We start from the raw sequence: 23,048 nt of genomic DNA, 5'->3' as shown, positions 1-23,048 counted from the left end.
CTGTTGTTCCTGAAAAACTATGGACGGAGGCTCATGACATTGTACAGGAGGCAGTGATCAAGAGCATCCCCAAGAAAAAGAAATGTAAAAAGACACAATGGTTGTCTGAGGAGGCCTTATAAATAGCTGAGAAAAGAAGAGAAGCTGAAGGCAAAGGAGAAAAGGAAAGATATACCCATTTGAATGCAGAGTTCCAAAGAATAGCAAGGAGATAAGAAAGCCTTCTTCAGTGATCAGTGGAAAGAAATAGAGGAAAACAATAGAATGGGAAAGACTAGAGATGTCTTCAAGAAAATTAAAGATACCAAGGGAACGTTTCATGCAAAGATGGGCACAATAAAGGACAGAAATGGTATGAACCTCTGATTACTGCTTTCAATATTCACTGTTAATTCTTGCCTCAGGGTGAACCACAAGAGATTTAAAACAACTGCACTCTTCCTCCCTTAAAATACAAATGAAAACTCTGAACTGAAAATAAAAAACTCTTCAGCATTAAAAAAGAAATTGATGAATGGCATTTAATTAGAATAAAAGACTTCTGTGGTGTTGAAGAAAACTCGTGAGAGTCCATTGGACTGCAAGGAGATCCAACCAGTCCATCTTAAAGGAGATCAGTCCTGAGCATTCATTGGAAGGACTGATGTTGAAGCTGAAACTCCAACAGTTGGCCACCTGATGTGAAGACCTGACTCATCTGAAAAGACCATGATGCTGGGAAAGATTGAAGGCAGGAGGAGAAGGGGACGACAGAGGATGAGATGGTTGGATGGCAAACCAACTCAATGTATATGAGTTTGAGTAAACTCCGGGAGTTGATGATGGACAGGGGGGCCTGGCATGCTGCAGTCCATGGGTCACAAAGAGTCGGACATGACTGAGTGACTGAACTGAACTAAAAGACTTCTGCTCTGTTAAAGAAAAAAAAAAAAAAAAACACTGGTAAAATATGAAAAGATAAGCAACACACAGGCTGGGGAGAAAATCTTTGCATGTGTATGAAAAAAGGACTTGATACTAAAAAATAAAAAAAGGACATTTACAACACAAGAAGAAGGTGGCTCAGTGGGTAAAAAAATCTGCCTGCAAAGCAGGAGATACAGGAGATGCAGTTTTGATTGCTGGGTCTGGAAGACCCCCTGGAGGAGGAACTAGCAACCCACTCCAGTATGCTCGCCTGGAGAATCCCAGGGACAAAGAAGCCTGGTGGGCTACAGTCCATGGGGGTCACAAAGAGTCAGACACGACTTAGCGACTAAGCACACACACACAAGGAAAACAAACAAGCCAGTTAAAAAATGGGCAAAAAACTCTGACAGACACCTGTTCAAAGAAGATACACAAATAGCAAAGAAGCACATGAAAAGATGGTCCACATCTATGTGATCAGAGAAATGAACATTAAAACAACAGTGAAACATCAGCCTACACCCAGTAGAATGGCTAAATTCCTGACCTTTGACAACACCAAACACTGATTTGGATGTGGATCAACAGAAAGTTTCATATACTGCTGAGGGGAATTCATTTTCATTCATTGCAAAATGGTGCAGCCACTTTGAAACGACGGTTTGAAACCGTCTTTAAAAAATACTCTACTATATGAGCTACAAATTGCACTACTAGGTATTTATCCAAAAGATTTGAAAACTTATGTCCACATAAAAAACAAGAACAGTAATATTTAAAGCGGCTTTATTTATAATTGTCTAAACTTAGAAGCAATCCAGATGTCCTTTGGTTGGTAAAGGATAAACTGTGGTGCATACAGACTATAGAACAGTATTCTGCACTAGAAAGAAATGAACTAGCATGTAAAACAAACAAACAAACAAAAAAACTGAAAAACAAAAAACTTAAATGCACACCACTGAAGTCAATGTGAAAATACTATATACTGTATGATCCCAATATTCTGAAAAGCCAAAACTATGGAGGCAATCAAGATATCAGTGGTTGCCAGGGGCTAGTAGTGAGAGAGGAAGAGGGGACTCTCAGGACAGTGAAACTACTCGGTATGAAAATATAATTGTGGATGCACGTAATTATACACTCATCCAGTACACAGAATATACAACAGCACAAATGAGCCCTCATGGAAGCTGTGAAATTTGGGTGATGATGTATCAGGACAGCTTTATGAATGATAACAAATGCACGACTCTGTAGGGGGATGTTTATAATGGGGGAGGTGATGTATGTATGGAGATAAGGGGGTATTGGGGGTATCTCTGTACCTTTCACTCAATTTTGCTTTGATTCTAAAATTACTTTAAAAATATAGTTTATTACATAAAAATGAGTAAAAGATGTAAAGAAACACCTTGTCAAAGATATGCAGATGGTAAAGAAGCACTTGTAAAGAAACTCAACATCGAATATCAACAGGAAATTTCATGTTAAAACAAGAATGAAATACCAGTGCAGATCTGTCAGAACTGTGAAAATCCAAAGTATCTCAGGATATCCATAAAAAGCTGGGTGCTTGCTATGTTTCTTGGTGGTCCCAACAAGGAATCCAAACTGCCATTCGCATCAGTGCTCTGAGCCACAGGGAAGACAACTAACAAACCCTCACACTATTCCCTGAAAAGCTAAAGCAGTCTGCATAGTCCATTCTTCTCTTTCCCTCTTGAGGAAGGGCTGGGAATGGGAATTTTCTCCTGATCCTGATACCCTGGGACAGAGAAGACAAGCAGTTGCTGCTGCTGCTAAGCCACTTCAGTCGTGTCCAACTCTGTGCGACGCCATAGACGGCAGCCCACCAGGCTCCCCTGTCCCTGGGATTCTCCAGGCAAGAACACTGGAGTGGGTTGCCATTTCCTTCTCCAATAGAAAAGCAGTTATGGACGGTCAAATGCCATAAGTTTCCCTAAAAGCTTCACTGCATATCTTCTTGACGTTGTGCTAGTCTGGGGTGCTTCAAACTCCTGTGTGATGTCTGGTGTTCATGAAGGCAATTAGATCTTTATTATGTCATCTCCATGGAAGAAGGGAGTTGGGGGTTCCTATTGTACCTTCTTGCTGATGTTACTTTGTAGAATCCTCATCCTTAAGTCATGTATTTTGATTGGAAATTTTCTAGACTGTTAGAAGAAATATTCACTACACCATAACTCTGCCCTATGTCACACTGATCTATTTTTCTGCAATACTTTGTGGAAGGCAGCCTTTACTTGAGCATTCCGTACACTGTAGACAAGGGGGTTCAGTAATGGGTTGAAGAAGGTGTAAAACAGGAAAAGGATTTTCTGCTGTTCCTCTAGATGACTGCTGTCAGGGGACAAGTACACCATAATGGCTATGCCAAAGTAGAACCCAACCACACAGAAGTGGGAGGAGCAGGTGGAGAAGGCTTTCTTGCGGCCCTCCTTTGACTGGATCTTCAGAATGGCCCAGAGGATACGCACGTAGGAGACCAGCACCAGGGAAAGAGGCCCAACTAAGATAAACACGCCATCAGCAAAGAGGAACATTTCATTGATCCAGGTTTCACCACAGGTCACTTTGAGGACAGAGCTAATTTCACAGAAGAAGTGGTTTACCTTCTGGGGCCCACAGAAGGGCAGCCGTAGAAACAGACTTACTTGGACTATGGCCAGGGAAAATCCACACGCCCAGCAAGCGATGGCCAGGAATATGCACACCCTCCAGTTCATCATGACTGTGTACTGCAGGGGGTGGCAGATGGCCACAAACCGGTCATAGGACATCACCACCAAAGTCAGGCACTCTACAGAAGCAAAGGCCAAGTAGGAAACCATCTGCATAGTGCACGAGAAATAGGAGATGGTTTTCTTGTGTTTCACTAGGTTTTCCAGCATATTTGGTAAATTGCTGGAAGCATAGGCGACGTCAGTGATGGCCAGATGAGACAGGAAGTAGTACATGGGGGTGTGCAGCCTGGGGTCAAGTGAGATGAGTCCCAAGATCATGCCATTTGCCAGCAGGTTGAAGGTATATAACAGGATGAAGATAACAAAGAGGAGCAATTCCACATTTTCACTGAGCTGGAAGCCCAGCAGGATGAATTCTGCGATCCATGACTGGTTGCCCTCCATTCCCAAAGGCAGTCTCTAAGGGACTGAAGTGTGATGGGAAGGTCAGAGAGGGACAGCAACGAAAATCAGAGTTACTTATGTGAAGGAAATTCAAAAGAAGTTTGTGTGCTTGTCCCTACTTCAATGAGAGTTCTCCAAAATGTTTCTCAGCATGTTTGTTTTTCTTACTTTATAGTGAAGTTATCAAAATTTAGGATAAGTATTGGAAATATAAATAATATTAGTATACACACTTTACCAATTTTTTCATGTTTGCTTTATCATTTCTCTCCCTCTCTCTCATTAATATTCTCTGAACCATATAATAATTAAGTGCAGCAAAAGGCCAGTTTATCTCCAAACTGTTTGATTTGTTTAAGAGCGAGAATCATGAGATGATAACATGGGTCACTATTTTAGGTATAGCATTTCAGCCCCGCTGGTCCAAGACTGAAGTCCAATGTCACATATAACATTTTACCTCCTCTAATCTGAAAGTTAATCAGTTTTCTTTCCTTGACATTGATATTTTTGAAGAGTATGAGTTCTTATTTTGTATAATATCTCTCACTTGGGTTTTTCCATGGATTTCCCATGTTTTATTTAATATTATGAATTTCTGGTAGGAAAAAATGTAACCTTGTTAATATTAAAACCTTTCATGAATACACAAATAATGTTAAGTAATCCCAATATAGGTGATGCTACTGTGTATTACTTGGTTAAGGTGGTATCTCCAAGTTAATTCCATTATATCCTTAAAGAGATGAGAATACCAGACCACCTGACCTGCCTCCTGAGAAATCTGTATGCAGGTCAGGAAGCAAAAGTTAGAACTGGACATGGAACAAACGACTGGTTCCAAATCGGGAAAGGAGTACGTCAAGGCTGTATATTGTCACCCTGCTTATTTAACTTATATGCAGAGTACATCATGAGAAACACTGGACTGGATGAAGCACAAACTAGAATCAAGATTGCTGGAAGAAATACCAATAACCTCAACTATGCAGATGACACCACCCTTATGGCAGAAAGCAAAGAATTTAAGAACCTCGTGATGAAAGTGAAAGGGGACAGTGAAAAAGTTGGCTTAAAACTAAACATTCAGAAAACTAAGATCATGGCATCTGGTCCCATCACTTCATGGCAAATAGATGGGGAAACAATGGAAACAGTGATAGACTTTATTTTGGGGGGCTCCAAAATCACTGCAGATGATGACTGCAGCCGTGAAATTAAAAGATGCTTGCTCCTTGGAAGAAAGGTTATGACTAACCTAGACAGCATATTAAAAAGCAGAGACATTACTTTGTGAACAAAGGTTCATCTAGTCAAAGCTATGGTTTTTCCAGTAGTCATGTATGGATGTGAGAGTTGGATTATAAAAAAAGCTGAGCACCAAAGAATTGATGCTTTTGAACTGTGGTGTTGGAGAAGACTCTTGAGAGTCCCTTGGACTGCAAGGAGATCCAACCAGTCTGTCCTAAAGGAAATCAGTCCTGAATATTCATTGGAAGGTGAATATTCATTGGAGGGTGATGCTGAAGCTGAAGCTCCAATACTTTGGCCACCTGATGCAAAGAACCAACTCATTTGAAAAGACCCTGATGCTGGGAAAGATTGAAGGTGGGAGGAGAAGGGGACGAAAGAGGATGAGATGGTTAGATGGCATCACCCACTCAATGCACATGAGTTTGAGTAAACTCTAGGAGTTGGTGATAGACAGGGAGGCCTGGTGTGCTGCAGTCCCTGGGGTAGCAAAGAGTCAGACACGACTAAGCCACTGAACTGAACTGAATTCATAATTTTTAGTACTTTGTTCCTTCCAGCTTAAATTCTTCTGTACTTATCTTGTAGATTTTTTACTTCAGCTTTGAATCAAGTTATTTCACTAAAAACATTTAGTTTCTCCATAATTGAAAAAGACACACGCACCCCAATGTTCACCACAGAACTATTTACAATAGCTAAGACATGAAAACAACCTGTCCATTAACAGATGAATGGATAAATAAGCGGTGGTATATATATATATACAATGGAACATTATTCAGTCATGAAAAGGAATACATTGGAATCAGTTCTAATGAGGTGGATGAACTTAACAGTATATTATACAGAGTGAAGCAATTCGGAAAGAGAAAAACAAACATTGTATATTAGTGCATATATGCAGAATCTAGAAAAATGGTACTCATGAACTTATTTGCGGGACAGCAAAAGAGATGCAGACATATAAAACAGACTTGTGGACACAGTGGGGGGAAGGAGAGGGCAGGACAGTTTGAGAGAGTAGCATTGAGGCATATACATTACCGTTCATAAAATTTGCTGTATGATGCAGGGAGCTCAAATACAGTTCTCTGTGACAACTTAGATGGGTAAGATGAAAGTTCAAGAGGGAAGGGACATGTGTATACCTATGGCTGATTCATGTTGATATATGGCAGAGACCAAGACAATATGTAAGCTAATTATCCTCCAACTAAAACTTCTAAAAAGAGGGGAAAAGATAAAGTACATCTATATGAGTAAAAAATAAATTTGGTTTCTTATTGAGGAATCATGTTTTTAAATCAGCATCTGGATTTATTGGATATTAAGTTATTAATATTTTTATCAGGATTGTTGCCAAATTTCTAATATTCTCATTCAACAGAAACCATATACAATTTGGGACAGTACCTAAGTTGTTAACCGAATAATGAATTCTCAGCTTCACTTGTCTAAATCCTAACACATGTTTACTGACTTCTTTTGGAGAACATCACTAATTTAACACTAGTAAAGAAAATGATATAAATATTATATGGAAGTTTACTTTTTAGGCAAAAGTATATTTAGAATTAAAATTACTTACACTTTTTGGTTTTCTTTGTATTTAGATAATGATCGGCTCTTAGAAATTTTAGAATTACAAATTAAAATTTCAATGGTCTGATTCATTCTGTGAACAAATTAGCATTTACCTCATAAGAAATTTTGACATCAAGTTTTCCTAAGTCTTAGTAAAACATGACATTCCATAAAAGGCTTAAGAGATAATACCTGTGTGAAAACTATGGCCAAAAGTGATCATTGCTAATAACTTGTACATATAGTTTTGCACTATTCACTGTATCTATGTTTTTAAAAATATAATTAAATTATATAAACAGTTTTATTTCTCTCACTTAAATCATGCCAGGTACATTTTCCATATCAAAATGTTTCAATGCAATATACTTTAAACATTTGCATACTATTTTCTTGCATACAAATATTTTAATTGATTTAATACATTACCTTCTAACCAGGTTATATGTAATGTAATGCCATTGATTCAATTTTATACATTTTTTGCATATATGTTTTATTATTTTCTTATTGCATACTCATGGACATGGGAGTTCTCAGACTTCTATCATCTTTCTACCTATATCCATCACCATCATCATCATTTATAAAAAGCAAACAAGTCAAAAAAATCAAAACATATCAGCACTAGAAGAAACCATTCCGTGAGAAAAGATCCTAATTTAACAATCAGAACTGTAACCTCTAGTTCACCTTTCCTGTGAAGTTGTTCCACTTCAACTTTTCTACTTTTATCATGTTGATTCTCACATTTTAATACAATTTAGCCAAACCTGGTATAAAATACATTTCTTGAGGTTCATTCTACAGGCATTTTCTCCTTAAGACATCTTTTTACATATATGGTTTTAATTAACCCTAAGATATGAATTTTTCACTTTGCTTCTAATCTATAGTTTCTTCTTAATCTCACTTTGGGGCTCAAAGAGATATGCCTGTTTCCTAGATGAATGACAAGAAGGAATGACTTGTTATTTATTTAAGACCTATACCATCCATTATACAGAGATACCTTTACCAACATAGTTATTACAGGTTAAACAACATTATTATATAATTAACATCATAATTTTCCATTATCAAATGTTGCAAACTATGATGTGACTTTTATCACTCATGGCCAAAGCCATGTTAGTTTCTAAAAAACTAACATATTCCTCGATAATATGAGAAAATATCTAAAGATAGATGATACATATAGTTTTAATTCCTATGCCTGGACTTTATATCATGGAAGGAATTAGTAATTAAGATATTCTGAAAATTATTATATATCCTTGTGAAGAATATCAGGTTTTGTTATCCTCAGATGAAGACAACCATTTCTGAAGAGAAATTCTGGAAGCAAATCAGGGTAAGCTAAATTGGTACAGGTACCAGCTTCCTTGCTACAAAAGGAAAAATAACAGGATCTTTATCAAACGCCTAGAGGGTTTCTCCCAGCCACTTACTAACACCTCCCTACTGAGCAGAAAAGAAATGAGCTCCAGGGTTCTCACTTCCCTGGCAGGAGGACATATCTAGGATGTAGAAGGAACAGATGGTTCTCAGCCAAGGAAGAAATGAAAGACAGTGAAGGACAAGTCACATAACAGCTCTGGCTTCATCACATGTAAAGGAGAGGCAAACGCTCTAGATGATCTTATGTCCCTTTTACTTTGATACTATGATTCAGGGACATTGAGTTTCTCCAGTTTCTGCCCACATGTGGGACATCAGCGAGGGGCTCTGACTAGGAGGAGTGAGAAACCTACCTTTAGACAGCGTGGGTATCAGATGTGACTCTGAGACCCCAGAACAGAGCAAGAAAGGGGTCTTCAAAAGGGTGTTTTTTTTTCTTTTTCCTAAACCTGATGATTCTGCCAGCCTTCTCCCCTGCTCCTCTTTAACCATTAATCAATGTGTAAGTAAGTAAGGATTTATATAACTGGGAGCTGCTACTATTTCTGGTATTTTTCTCAATTTGGGCTGAAATGTAGAGGAAAACTCACAGAGATGGGGAATGGCTGGAGCTGAGTCACCTGCTCCCTGGAGTGAGTGCAGTGATGGTTGAGACCTAGACACCTTTTCTGTCCTGACGGAGAAGAACTCAGGGTGCTCAGGAGCCTCTGAATGTGAGGGTTTTTAGAGTCTGATCACTTAAAACCAGCCCATTCCCCAGAGGCATTCCCCAGAGTCCAGGGAGCAAATCACTAAGCGTCTTCTCACCGTTCTGTCTTCCCCACAGAGCAGAGCAAAACCTAGCCCTCCCCTCTTGGCTCTTCAGCTTGCGGTCAGTGTGCATGTGTGTGTGTGAGTGATAAGTGCATGAGTGTGTGTGTGTCCCTGCTTATGCTGATAAGTATGAACTATGTTAGAATTGCAGGTTGTCCTTCATCAAGAGGATGTTGATATAGGAATTTAATAGATCTCCACCATACATTATGAATCATGTCCCACAGTACAATCCCCAAGGATATGTATGTATTGTGTACTTTTTCTTGAAACTGCTCCTCTCCATATCCTACTTTTGGAAAGTTTCATGATGTAATAAATGTTACCCCCATGGACCTTGTTAAGCCAACCCCTCCAAGGACTGTATTTTCCTTCAGGAGTACAGTTTTGCTAAAAAGTGTTAATATGAAAGTGTCTGTTAATTCCCATTGCAAATACTACTTTTTAGTTGGAAAAAAATGGAGATTGAATCCAGCCCCTCAGTGCTTTCCTGACTTCTTTTGGTTTCAAGATACTTCCCAAGTATTCGTCCACTTTCTAAAACATTTTCCCCTACATACATATCCTATATCTAGAGAATCCATTGTAATCTCTCTGCTTTAAACATTTAGATGTTAAACTTGGGTGATGGATGGCTTTGTCAGATCTAGAGAAAGCATGCAATCATAACGCCTGAGATCCCTTCAAATTCATAAGTATTCACATTAATTTGGCTCTTATTACTATGCTGCTGCTGCTGCTAAGTCGCGTAAGTATGTCCAACTCTGTGCGACCCCACAGACGGCAGCCCACCAGCCTCCCCCATCCCTGGGATTCTCAAGGCAAGAACACTGGAGTGGGTTGCCATTTCTTCTATAAATCATACTAAATTTCCCTAGTTTTCTCTCCCAGATGAAAATGCCCTATTTTCTCACTCTTTAAATCTCCCACCTATCCTCTCACTCATAGTTTCAGCAACTGCATGATAGTAGCTGAGAACATAAAAGAAATCACATGACAGTGTTCAATCTCTACATCACATTCACACTTTGCTGCTGTTCAGTCGCTAAGTCATGTCCAACGCTCTGTGACACCATGGACTGAAGCATGCCGACTTCCTTGTCCTTCGCTATTTCTCAGAGGTTGCTCAAACTCACGTCCATTGAGTCAGTGATACTATTCAACCGTCTGCCACCCACTTCTCCTTTTGCCTTCAATTTTTCCCAGCATCAGGGTCTTTTCCAATTAGCTGACTCTTTGCATCAGGTGGCCAAAGCACTGGAGCTTTCACAGTTACTAAATCGATGCATGTATCCCAACTTCTCTGCTGTTATTATTGAGCCACTAGTTTGTGCTTAACAAAGGCCAGCCTTTCACTTATGTGAGGAATCCCATGCAATTGGCTATCATCAAGAAGAGATAACAAGTGCTACAGAGGATGTGGGGGAAAGAAAGGAAACATTTGTATACTCTTGGTGGGAATGCAAGTTGGTTCAACCATTATGAAATATCATATGGAGGTTCCTTAAGGAATTAAAAATAGAACTGTGATATGATCCAGCAATTCCTTTTCTGGTTATAATCCCAAAGGAGATGAAAACAGGATTTCAAAAAGACACATGCACCCCCATGTTTACTGCAGCATTTTTCTCCATAGCCAAGACAGGGAGACAACATAAGTGCTCATCAGTGGATAAATGGATAAAGAAGATGTCGTATATATACATAACAGAATATTATTCAGCCACGAAAAAGGAGGACATTCTGCCATTTGCAACAGCACGAGTGGACCGCGAGCATATTATGCTAAGATAAACCAGACCAAGAAAGACAAGTATGGTATCACTGATATGAGGAATCTTGACAAGACAGACTTGATAAGAAGAGAGTAAAATGGGGGTTACCAGGGGATTTGGGCGAGAGGATAGGATCAATGTTGTTTAGAGTACAAATTTAACAGTGAGTAGTAAATCAGCCTTAGAGACCTAATGGACAGTATAGTTAATACAGACAACAACATTGTATTATAATCAAACTTGGTAAGCTACTAGAATTTAATTACTCCAACCACTATAAAAAAAGGATAATTATGTATTGTGAAAGAGGTGCTAATTATTGTTACAGTGACAATCACATTACAACATATAAATATAATAAATGAACACTGTACACCTTAAACTTACAAAATGCTCTATGTCAAGTGTATTTCAATTTAAAATACAATGATTGTTTTTTGGCAGAAACCAGCACACTGTAAAGCAGCTATCCTCCAATTAAACAAATACGATGAAAGGCAAATTATTTTAGAAAATTATAGCAAGTAATACAACCTCAAACAAAGAAGCTTATGAAAATAAATCACTAATCAGAGTTGGAAGAGCTTTTAATCTCATTTACTCCACCCTTTATTTAAAAAGCTTCTGTTTCAGTTCCTACTGCATGTATAATATTATGCAAAGTAATATCATGGGTTATAAACCTTTAGAAACAGTGTTTCTATTTTTGAAATTAATAATCCAGCTAGGGAATATTTTCTAGATATTACTATAATAACATTTTACATTAAAAATAAATTCTTGATATTTGCATTTTCTTTTTTCTCTCCTCAGGATGCTTAGTAATTTCAATGAAAAAAAGTTGCTTTCTATAGGACAGTAGATATGTTTTATTGTTTGAAGGACTATTGATAAGTAATATACATCAAGCTGCCTTCTTCACAACTGATAAGCATTAACTATAATGTCCATCAAAACGGTGAATTAGAATTGCAGATATACAACACCATATTGGCCTTGACAGCTGTTCAAATTCTATTTTTATTCCTCCTCCCAAACTCCTAACACTTTCCTATCGATAAGTCCTTTTCCTCATTTATAACATATATTATGATTACTTCTTCATTCATTCAGCCATTTTTTCATACCTGTGATCATTCAAAAATATTTAGTAAGACTTCACTATAAGTCAAGCACTTGTGATTACTATTCAAACACTAAAGATACAGATCAACTGATTAGGATAACAGACAGAAATATTGTTTTTTAAGAATGTTTACAAATTCTTTAAGTTTTAAAAAAAATGTAATATCATTTATGTGAATATTTGAACTACTGAAGTTGTTCCTAATAATGTATAAGGGATATTAAACATTCTATATCATGACTAAATATTGCATATGCAAAACAACATGGTAATGTGGCTAGCTTTGTTCTCACTGCCCTTGAAGATGAGTATGATCATGCTCAAACGCATTTATTGACAGGACATTGTGTGTTTATGCTTAGGTTCAGTTTAAGGTTTATGGATATTTTAAAAGGAAAAGGAAGTGGAGAGAGAATAAGGGAGGGAGAAAGAGAGAGATGATAGAAAGCAAACACAGGTAGAAAAAAAGAGAAGATAGAGCACCCCTCCCTTCAGTTCCTCACTGTGACGTCACAATTCCTGCAGGGGGAGTAGGGGTGTGTAGGGATGAGTCTGGGGCTGGGGTGGGGTGAGGTATGTACCACAGGAAAGGGGAAGCTGAGTGCTGGGTAGCTACAGAGAGGTTGGAACCAAAAGGACTTCTGAAAAGTTGATAGAATTTAGATGATTGTTGTCAAAGGCAGAACTAAGTCTGAGACACAATTTCTGAAAGTGCGAGCTTCCCTGGCAGCTCTGACTGTAAAGAATCTGCCTGCAGTGCAGGAGACCTGGGGTTTTAATCGTAGACTTTTGGCGCAAATCCATCTGCTGTTACCTTTATGTCAGTAGAGGTACAGTCGCGAAGACAGTAAGTTTCTACAGTCAAAAGAGGAAACACTGAGACAAGTCTCTGATTGGCAAACATTCTGCCATGGCAGGAATTTTTTTTTTGAAGTGGAAAAGTCTTTCTAATTGCTCTTTAAGGACGTTTGGCCATCCCTGATTGGCTACCAGGGGGCAAGGGAGCATGTTAAAGACGCTCAAAGGGAGAAAGGTTGCCACTATTACAGAGGAGTATTTTCCGTATTCCATTTCTTGAAACTAGTGGGTGGTTTAGGTGGTTTGGGGTGGAGGCTGTGACAATGGTCCTCACGGGGCTGGTGGCAGCTATGGCGGAAAGCAACAGGAATGAGGGAATAATGAATAAATAAGGAGTATTGCTATTTAAACACTGAGGAGACCACCCTAGTGAAAGATCATGAGAAATGAAACTTGTGCTTTCATTTCATCAGAAGATGAAATGTAAATGCCTATAATTAGAATTTGGATTTGACAGACTAGAACTTTGGCTATCTGTCATTTACAGGGTTTTGAAAAGAAATGTGAAGTTAAAAAAAAAAAACGTTTAAAGAAGGTTATGTGAGAGACTTATAATAGAGACCAACTGCCTTATAAATGAGTCACTTCTAGCATAGAGATGTTACTTTGAAAAAATGCTGGTCTTGATAATCCACATGTTCTTTGTGAAAGTTGCTCAGCTGTGTCTGACTCTTTGCAGCCCCATGGACTATACAGTCCATGGAATTCTCCGGGCCAGAATACTGGAGTGGGTAGACTATCCCTTCTTCAGGGGATCTTCCCAACCCAGGGAACAAACCCAGGTCTCCCACATTGCAGGTGGATTCTTTATCAGCTGAGCCACAAGGGAAGCCCAAGAATATTGCAGTGGGTAGCCTATCCCTTCTCCAGCAGATCTTCCCGACCGAGGAATCGAACTGGGGTCTCCTGCGTTGCCGGCAGATTCTTTACCAACTGAGCTATCGGAGACACCCACACGTTCTTTGTGGGGAGGGCAGGATGGCGGGGGGAACTTCCAAGCATTTAAGCCTTTGAGGAAAACACACATGTACACACACACACACAATTTCTGAGTACCAGAGATGGAGGGAAAATTCTGCCCATCATAATTAGTGGAAAATACAAAGCTACCTCCAGGAGTGAAGAGTTTGTATAGATTAAGAAAAATACTTAAGCATTACATGTTATCCATAGGAGCCCGGTTTTTAAGGAATTTTATCCAGACTCATTGAGTCAACTAGTCAAAAACAACTACACAAGAAAAAGACATTAGGAAAGAAATAGCTTCTTCTACAGTTAAGGATGTGGAGTTTATTTACAATGTGAATCAGTGAAATTTAATTTTTTTTTAACTTCTTGAATAAGCAGAGACTTCAACCAAATATTTTGGATTTGTGTTCTATTCACCAGGTAAGAGGCACAAGTTACCAAAGTTACTATCAATGCATCCCATTTCCCTCCAAGACAAATTCAAATCACAACTCTTAGCAAAGTTTTAAAAAACAAACACCTTGTGTCACATGAAATAACCACTGTTCCCGTTTTTTCAGGCATCCTCCAAGCGCTGATCCCTTTAAAGCGCCCCGAGAGCAGTCTGCCAGTTATAAAGAAGCCATAATTAGGGTAGCCCTTTGAATAACACAAACTATGCCCTTAAGTAAAGGAAGACTGGAGGTAAAAGCAGCTTCAGGCCCTTACCTTCAGTCTCTCCCTCACTCACTGCAGGTTCAGAGCTGGAACGGAAACTCAGTGGACTTGGGAAAGCTGAAGTTTTCTTTGTTGTGTTTTTCAAAGACCACAGTTGATTGAAAACTCTGGTGACTTTCAGCAGCAAATTTGAGTACAATTCTAAATGTTTCTACCAAAGTTCCTTGGTCAGTAATGGCGGCTCCTTTTCAGAAGAGCTCTCCCACTACAGTCTTATTTCTTTTTTGCTAAGCTCAGCACCTTCTGCAGCCCTTCCACTGCTTAAACCGCCCGGTGGTTGAAGCCTTTTTCCCCTACTCAGATTAAAGGCTTCAGAGAGCAGTGACTGCCTACTGGGTTTTTTCTGGGGGGTAGGGGGTTGGCTTTTTTTTTTTTTTGGACCCTTAAAGGGCACATCAAAATCATCTGGGAACTTTTAACAATTCTGATGACAGACTACAGCGTCCTCATTCTGAGGACAGCCAGCCGGCTAGTTTGTCAGGCTCTCCGTGTGATGCGGTGACAACGGTGACGCTGGGAACACTGGTTAAAGTAACTCCAAAGATGTTACTAGATGTTGGGGGCGGGGGCAGGGAGCGATGTTTTTGTAAAACAAACCAAATTTCATTCTGTTCCCCAAGTAACCTCTAAATAGGAGAACATTAGGGAGGATTGTTCTGATTAAGAGAGCCTGGCCCTTCTTAGATTTATCCCACCTGCAGGAAGATAGAAGAGGGAGAAGGAATCCACATGACAATCAGGTTGCATTCCTTTTCCCCACCCCTTTGTCCTGTTGAACAAGGCCTTCAGGGTTGGCAGAGGGGACTCTGGATTTGAGGAACCAACAAAGATACTTTCCCCTGCAAGGAGATCCAACCAGTCCATCCTAAAGGAAATCAGTCCTGAGTGTTCATTGGAAGGACTGATGCTGAAGCTGACACTCCAATACTTTGACCACCTGATGCAAAGAACTGCCTCATTTGAAAAGACCCTGATGCTGGGAAAGATTGAAGGTGCGAGGAGAAGGGGGACAGAGGATGAGATGGTTGGATGGCATCACCGATTCAATGGACATGAGTTTGAGTAAGCTCCAGGAGTTGGTGATGGACAGGGAGGCCCGGCGTGCTGCAGTGCATGGGGTCGCAAAGAGTCGGACACAACTGAGCAACTGAATTGAACTGAAGAATGGATCTGTCTCCCCACCACTTTGCCTGTGAAGCTCAAAAGAGGAGAGACTTGACCTTTTCCTAAGGCAGTTTCAAAATACCTTCAACCAGTTCTTTTCCCAGTTTACATTGATACAATCCAGTCCTTACAAAGAGTGCCAGATGGTAGAGAATCAGAAGCAGCTTCTTAGGGTGAGAACCTGACATGGAGCTTCCCATAGAGGCCCTCCAGGAATCTTCCTGACACCCTCTCCCACCACATCCTTTCACCCTCCGTCTACTCAGCACCTTCCCCTCCAGTCTGAGAGTCTCCCAACATCATGCCTTTGGATTATACATCTCTCAGTCCACCCCCTCTCTCAAGGATGATCAAAGAGGGATTTTCCTTTGAGGTAGCTTATCTTATGGGCTATTCCTTGACTGGCACCATCTTCAACCTGGAAACTTGGAAATGCAAAATCTCGGACCTCACTCTAAATTTACGGAATCAGAGACTGCAGAGTGAAGCCCAGCAATCAGAGTTTTAAAAATTCTCCAAGTGGTTCTGGTGCAAACTCAGGTTTGAGAACCACTGCCATCTCATGCCTTCTCTTGTCTTAGGAGAGAGAGAAGGAAGAAGACTTACTTTTACCTGGAACCTGTATGGGAAAGGGAAGGACAATAAACAAATAAATCCACTGAAAATAGAAAAAAATGTTTTCCCATATAATAAATAATGGCTTATTCAAGATACTTACATTTGGTTAAAGATCTCTTTGAGTCTCCATGGCTGCAGTTGAGAAGATGCTTATGCTTTCAATGGAGAAATTTGGCCAAGTTGATCCTTAATATTTTTTCCAATTCAATGGATCCATGAGTTTTAGGATTAATAAGAAACAGCAAGGAGTAAAAATCATTAAGAATACAGAAAGGAATGCTATATTAAGTCAGGAAATACATATATATTTAAAGACAACTTCTCATAAAATAATTTTGTGCCCACATCACAGTTTCATTTCTAATATGCTGGTAAATGAGAAGTTGCTAGGCTTCCCTGATGCTTTAGACGGTAAAGAATCCTCCTGTCAATGCAGGAGGCCCAGGTTTGATTCCTGGTTGAGAAGATCCCCTGGAGAAGGAAATGGCAACCCATTCTAGTATTCTTGCCTGGAGAATCCCATGGACAGAGGAGCCTGGTGGGCTACAGTCCATGCTGTCACAGATTTGGACAGTACTGTGACTGACACTTTATAAGCCTCACTCAAAGATGTCCCCTGATGGTAAAAGCATTTTGTAGGGAAAAAGGGAGGCAATAACCATAAAGAAATGTCTGGTTAAAAATGATTAGATTAGTCTCAAAATGGACTAAAATGTAAGTTCCAAAATTGATAGTCAGCTGAGTGAGCAACCCTACATTCCCAGAAAGGATCTTGAAAGATTATCGAAGTGTCTTAGAAAACTATTGAAATTTTATCAGAATTCTAATCACTTTCAGCAGGGGCTGTGAATTGCCTCTTCCAAAAAGGCCTGTCTCCCCATGGGGTCGCTAAGAGTCAGACACGACTGAGTGACTTCACTTTCACTTTTCACTTTCATGCACTGGAGAAGGCAATGGCAACCCACTCCAGTGTTCCTGCCTGGAGAATCCCGGGGGCGGGGGAGCCTGGTGGGCTGCTGTCTATGGGGTCTCACAGAGTCGGACACGACAGAAGTGACAGCAGAAGCAGCAATAGCACCACAGGTTTAAGACAACTCCTTCCTCAGTTTCTAGTTGCTCTCTTGTCATTGAGTTTCTTTTTTACTTTTTCCACTTTTGATAAGTAATTTAAACTTCCTGAATATTCCTGATTGCTTCATCTATAAAGGGGGGGGGGGGAATAATTTCTTCCCCAAATGAAAGAATAAGGCTAGAAAAAAACAACTATCTCTTTAGAGTCTTCCAAGGTCTATGACTGACTAATCAAAATGCTAGGCTTCCCTGGTGGCTCAGAGGGTAAAACGTCTACCTGCAATGTGGGAGACCTGGGTTCGATTCCTGGGTCAGGAAGATACATTAAAGGGGAAAGTTTTCTATTCTTGGATTCTGATCTTACCACAATGCCAAGCTGTGGTAGATTTATTTATTCTATGTGATTTACCACTGAAACACACAGTTCCTGCTATATTTATGCATGCCCTATGCAGTTACAAAAGTTAACTCAATCTGCATGATTACCCTATGAGGCAAGTGCAATTCTTCCCATTTTACAGATGATGGAACTGAGACAGAGATTGAGACTGAGACACTTTAAATAACCAGCCCAGACACAGTGTCCGGTAAGTACCAGAGCTTGGATTTGAACTCAGGAATCTGCATCCAACGACTGTGCTCAATAAACGGTTAGTAATTGATATCCTGTCCCACTGCTTGATTCTCCACAATCAGGTAGTGCCTTGTCAGGGATGAAATAAGGACAGACAATCTTAAATAAGTTAAACTTTAGAAAACCCCAGTAGAAGGGAATGAACCACCTGGGCCAGGGAATTCAATAGAGGAAAATGACCTAGGTTAGACTCACTCTAGCTTCCACGGGGCTCTAATTCCATGGAATGTGACTGCCAGGCTTTTCTGTCCATGGAATTTCCCAGGCAAGAACACTGGAGTGGATTGCCATTTCCTTCTCCAGGGGATCTTTCCTACCCAGGATCAAACCCATGTCTCCTGTGTCTCCTGCATTGGCAGACAGGTTCTTTACCTCTAGAGCCACTGGGGCTTCTAATTAAAGCCTAGGTCATTTTCTTCTATTGTATTGCCCACTACCTGCTCTGATTCTTGTGTACTTATATTTGTCATCTGTCCCTGGATTGAACCTTCTATGACCAGGGGCCCCCAACCTCCAAGATCCAAGGCCTGGCGATCTGAGGTGGAGCTGATGTGATAATAATAGAAATAAGAAAATGAAAGTGAAAGTCACTCACTCGTGTCCAACTCTTCACAACCCAGGCCAGAATACTGGAGTGGGTAGCCTTTTCCTTCTCCAGGGGATCTTCCCAACCCAGGGATTGAACCCAGGTGTCCTACATTGCAGCCAGATTCTTTACCAGCTGAACCACAAGGGAAGCCCTTGAAATAAAGTGCAAAATAAATGTAAAATGCTTGAATCATCCCCAAACCATCCCCCCACCCTGCCTGTGGAAAAATTGTCTTCTATGAAACTGATCCCAGATGCCAAATAGGTTGGGGACTGCTGCGCCACACCATAGGCACTGAGGTTAGTCTTTATTTGAGAAAATGGTAGAGAAAGTGACCAAGAAGCACCTCTTTTGACAAATGAGAGCTCCCTACTCTTGTACAGTTAGTACTTGAACAACATGGGGATTGAACTGCATGGACCCAGTTATATGCAGATTTATTCAAAAGTAAATACTATGGTGCTACACATTCTGTGGTTGATTGAATCCACAGATACAGAAGATCCACCTGTATGGAGGACCAACTATAACTTATACACGGATTTTCAAAAGATCACGTTTAAGGATCAACTGTCAATGCTGCTGGTCAACTAGCAGGTTCTTTACATTATTCTTAAGGGGAAAAAAAAGGTATCATACCTGGAGAGACAGGATCACTCCCTTGATATTTTCAGAGCTCTTGACATGGTCTTGTGGCCATAAAAGATACTGCTTTCTCAGATAGTAGAAGAATGAAAGGATCCTTGCTGGGGATAAGAAACCAGAGATCTCTGAAGACTCTGAAGGTGAATGAACAATACTAATCTGGCATAATAGTGATAACTATTAAGTATAGTACTGCTGCCAACACAACTACTTCTTCAGCTGTGAGAGGCCCCAGAGCAGGGCCCCTGCTTTTGGAGGCAGAGCTCAAGTGAAGAGAGCCTTACTTCTGGGCAGATGGACACATGACTCTGTTCATATTGTGTCCACAGCTAGGGACAACTCTCAGGCTTCAGGCTTGACCACTGGCCTCTAGACATTATGTACTTGAGAACAGCATTTTCTCAGTGTTATGTGTTATAACACAGTGTTATGTGTCAAGCACTGTGCTGATGCAGTATCTTATCGGCAGGTCTTCATTTTCTGTGACATAAGATTGTTCCTATTTCACCATGAAGGTCCTATATTTTAAGTACTGACTCCAGCCACACAATAAGTAGGGAAAAATGGGATTCATTCACTTGTTTCTCTGACTCCAGCCAGCAGTGTCTGCTCTTTTAACCTGATGTATCTCTGAATCCTTGACATTTGGGTCATTGTATTGTTTTGTATAATGCCAGTATTGTGTCCAAATGTGTGTGTGTGTGTCTTCCCTCTCCCATGACCTTTTTTGTGAGAGTGAGGGCTTTCAGTCAGGATACAAGGTAGAATTGGTCTCCACTGTGACTCAGTAGAAACTTCATCACTTCCCATTACCAGAAGGCTCCTATACTGGCCCTCTCCTATAATGAAAGTTTCTATAAGCTTTCCTGTAATGCAACGTACAATACAGTACTCACAGCTACATCAGAACAACAAAAATATAGCTCTAACATCTTGACAGTATTACAGGAATGGAAGGGAAAATGTATAGCTAAGAACAAGTGTGAAAATAAAATTATGCTAAAAAATTGTATTCTAAAAATAATTTTGAACTAGATAATAGTTTAGAGATGCTACTTTTTATTACCTTATTTTAAGAGCATTAAATTTTACTCTCTGTTTTTTTCCATTCATTCTTTCTGTAAAAGAAATAACATAATGGAGAAATGCTTTATACTTTTACCTAAAAATGCATTATGTTTAATATTACAACCATATGATGATTTTTCCTATTTTCAATTATACAGAGAAAATAAATATTTGACTCACTGGAATAACTTTATAGTTGACAAGGATTGTTTATATTGTTGAATATTCTTAGACATATTCAAAATATATAGACTGACATTTTAGAATCTGAGGTATTGACTTTGGGCAACTGTTAACCAAATTTTTAAATTCTCACTGGAAAAAAAATAAAGAGTACTGATTTGAAACACTTAGATCTTCTCCAGAACTATTTTATTTGAAGAACTTCTAACTCTAAAAATGGTAGCAGTTTACATTTTAAGGATTCCCTTTATTTTAAAATTATAATTATAATTATACATTGGCAGCATATGAACAATTTATGCATAAAATAATTATGGAAAAAACCTGCAACAAAGAAGTTTGTAAAAATAATTATCTTCTACCAGGCTAAGGGACTCTATCTATGTGTTTATTTATGTGTAATGTCTAGAGCAGTAACCTGGACTTCACCTTTTTAACTGGTTGTCTTTTTTTAACACCTATTATATCTACTTACAGTGTTGAATATTTCATGCTTTGGGAACTATATATTTTTTAAATGTAAGTTAATTATGATCAATTTTGTACTTAATCTAGGATTTAACTCTTGAGGTAAATAAAGTGTTCATGACCTGTCAGAAAATAGTGAATAATCAATGTCATTATGATGCACTTAATAATAAAACTGAAGAATCTGCACAGCAAAGGAAACCATCAACAAAATGAAAAGGCAACCTGTCAAACGGGAGAAGATATTTGGAAGTCTTACAAGAGGTTAGTATCCAAAATAAATAAAGAACTCACACAACTCAATAGCAAAAAAAAAAAAAAAGAGAGAGAGAGAGAGACCAATTTTTAAGTGGGCAGAGGATCTGAATACTTTTTCCAAAGAAGACATACAGATGGACAATAGGTACATTGAAAGGTGTTCAATATCACTAATCGTTAGGGAAATACAAACAAACCACAATAAGATACCCTCTTACACCTATTAGAATATCTATTATCAAACAAAAAAAAACAAGAAATAACAAGTGATGACAAAGATGGGGAGAAAAGAGAACCTTTGTGCACTGTTGGTGGTAATGCAAATTGGTATAGCAACTATGAAAAATAGTATGGAGGGTTCTCCCTCAAAAAATAATACTACCAAATGATCCAGCAATTCCACTTTCGAGTATTTATCCAAAAGAACAAAAACACTAACTCAAAAAGATGTATGTACCCTCATGTTCATTGCAGCATTATTTACAATAGCCAAGATGTGGAAGCAATCTAAGCGTCCCTCAATGAATAAATTGTATATATAATGGGGGAAGGAAATTTTGCCATTGGCAACAACATGCAAGGGCCTTGAGGGCATATGATAAGTAAAATAAGTCAGGGAGAAAGACAAATACCATATAATCTCACTTATATGTGTAACCTAAAACAAATATTAGAACAAAAACTAAGTTCATTGATACAGAAAATAGATTGGTGGTTCCCAGAGGCATGAGAAGGGAGTGGAGGGTGGGCAAAATGGGTTAAGGGGGTCAAGAGTGATAAATTTGCAGTTATAAAATAAGTCAAGGGGACATATTACAGAGTAGTGACTATGATTAATAATACTATATTATATACTTGAAAGTTGCTAAGATAGTAGATTTTAGAAGTTTTCATCACAAAACATTTTTGTAACTACCTATGGTGATGAATGTAACTAGACTTATTTAGGTGATCATTTTGCAATATATGCAAACATCCAATCATAATAATTTCCATCAGCATCACGGAGATAGTTGTTCAATCTGTTTTCATAAATCCATGAAACTTTTGCCACCAGGAATGAGAAATAATGTCAGCTATATCATAATTATCTCATTCTGCTTGGTGCTACCCTAAGCCATCTTCAGACAGGTTTGTTAAAATTACAAAAATATTGGTGATGAAAATTTCAGGAACTTCAACTGATTAAATCTTGTCTTATTAGAAATCATCATAATCTAAGAGTAAATGTAAAGTTTGAGCAGTACTCAAAACCCATACCTCCAGTATAATTTAAACATTACTAATGAACCTTCTTCATTTGATCAAATCCTAAACTTTTATATGTTTGTTTACATAGTTTCTCATTGAACTAATACTTCCTCTTTTTCTCTTTATTTCTAAATTATTCCACAAGGAATTTAGAGTTTCTCTAAACTCTTGCTTCATCCATTGGCCTTAAAATTGGTGAGGTGGAATAATTTAACTACAGTATTTTCTGTATTGAAATTTCAACTCTACTTTGGAGGATTTCTCTTATGATATTAATTTTACTGTACTGTGTCCAGCTACTAGAAGGTGATAAGAAGTTATGTATGTCTAAGTACATAAGCCAGAAAAATTTAAGAATGTAATTTTCTTACATTTTCTCTTCATTCATTAATATTCCTAGTTTTAAAAGATAGAGTTCAGTATTTTTTAAGAAAGACTAAATAATCTGATAATTTAGCTGTCCCTAAAGACAAAGGGACAAAAGATGCTCATTTCCAACAGTCTTTGCCTTATATCCTGAGCTAGAATTTAGACAGTTACC

At 38.9% G+C, this 23,048-nt stretch overlaps 1 protein-coding gene across 1 annotated transcript; it reads right to left on the bottom strand.

The window, feature by feature from the left end:
* Window positions 1–3,128: 3,128 nt before the first annotated feature.
* LOC133072946 (olfactory receptor 2A12-like) lies at window positions 3,129–4,061 on the bottom strand. Its single transcript, XM_061166484.1, has one exon. The coding sequence runs from the start codon at window positions 4,059–4,061 to the stop codon at window positions 3,129–3,131; it is 933 nt and encodes a 310-aa protein (XP_061022467.1).
* Window positions 4,062–23,048: the final 18,987 nt, after the last annotated feature.

The sequence above is a fragment of the Dama dama genome, chromosome 18 (genome assembly GCF_033118175.1).
Source record: "Dama dama isolate Ldn47 chromosome 18, ASM3311817v1, whole genome shotgun sequence".
Classification (NCBI taxonomy): Eukaryota; Metazoa; Chordata; class Mammalia; order Artiodactyla; family Cervidae; genus Dama; species Dama dama.
The sequence above is the reverse complement of the archived record's forward strand: the minus strand, read 5'-3'. Positions and strand labels throughout refer to the sequence as shown.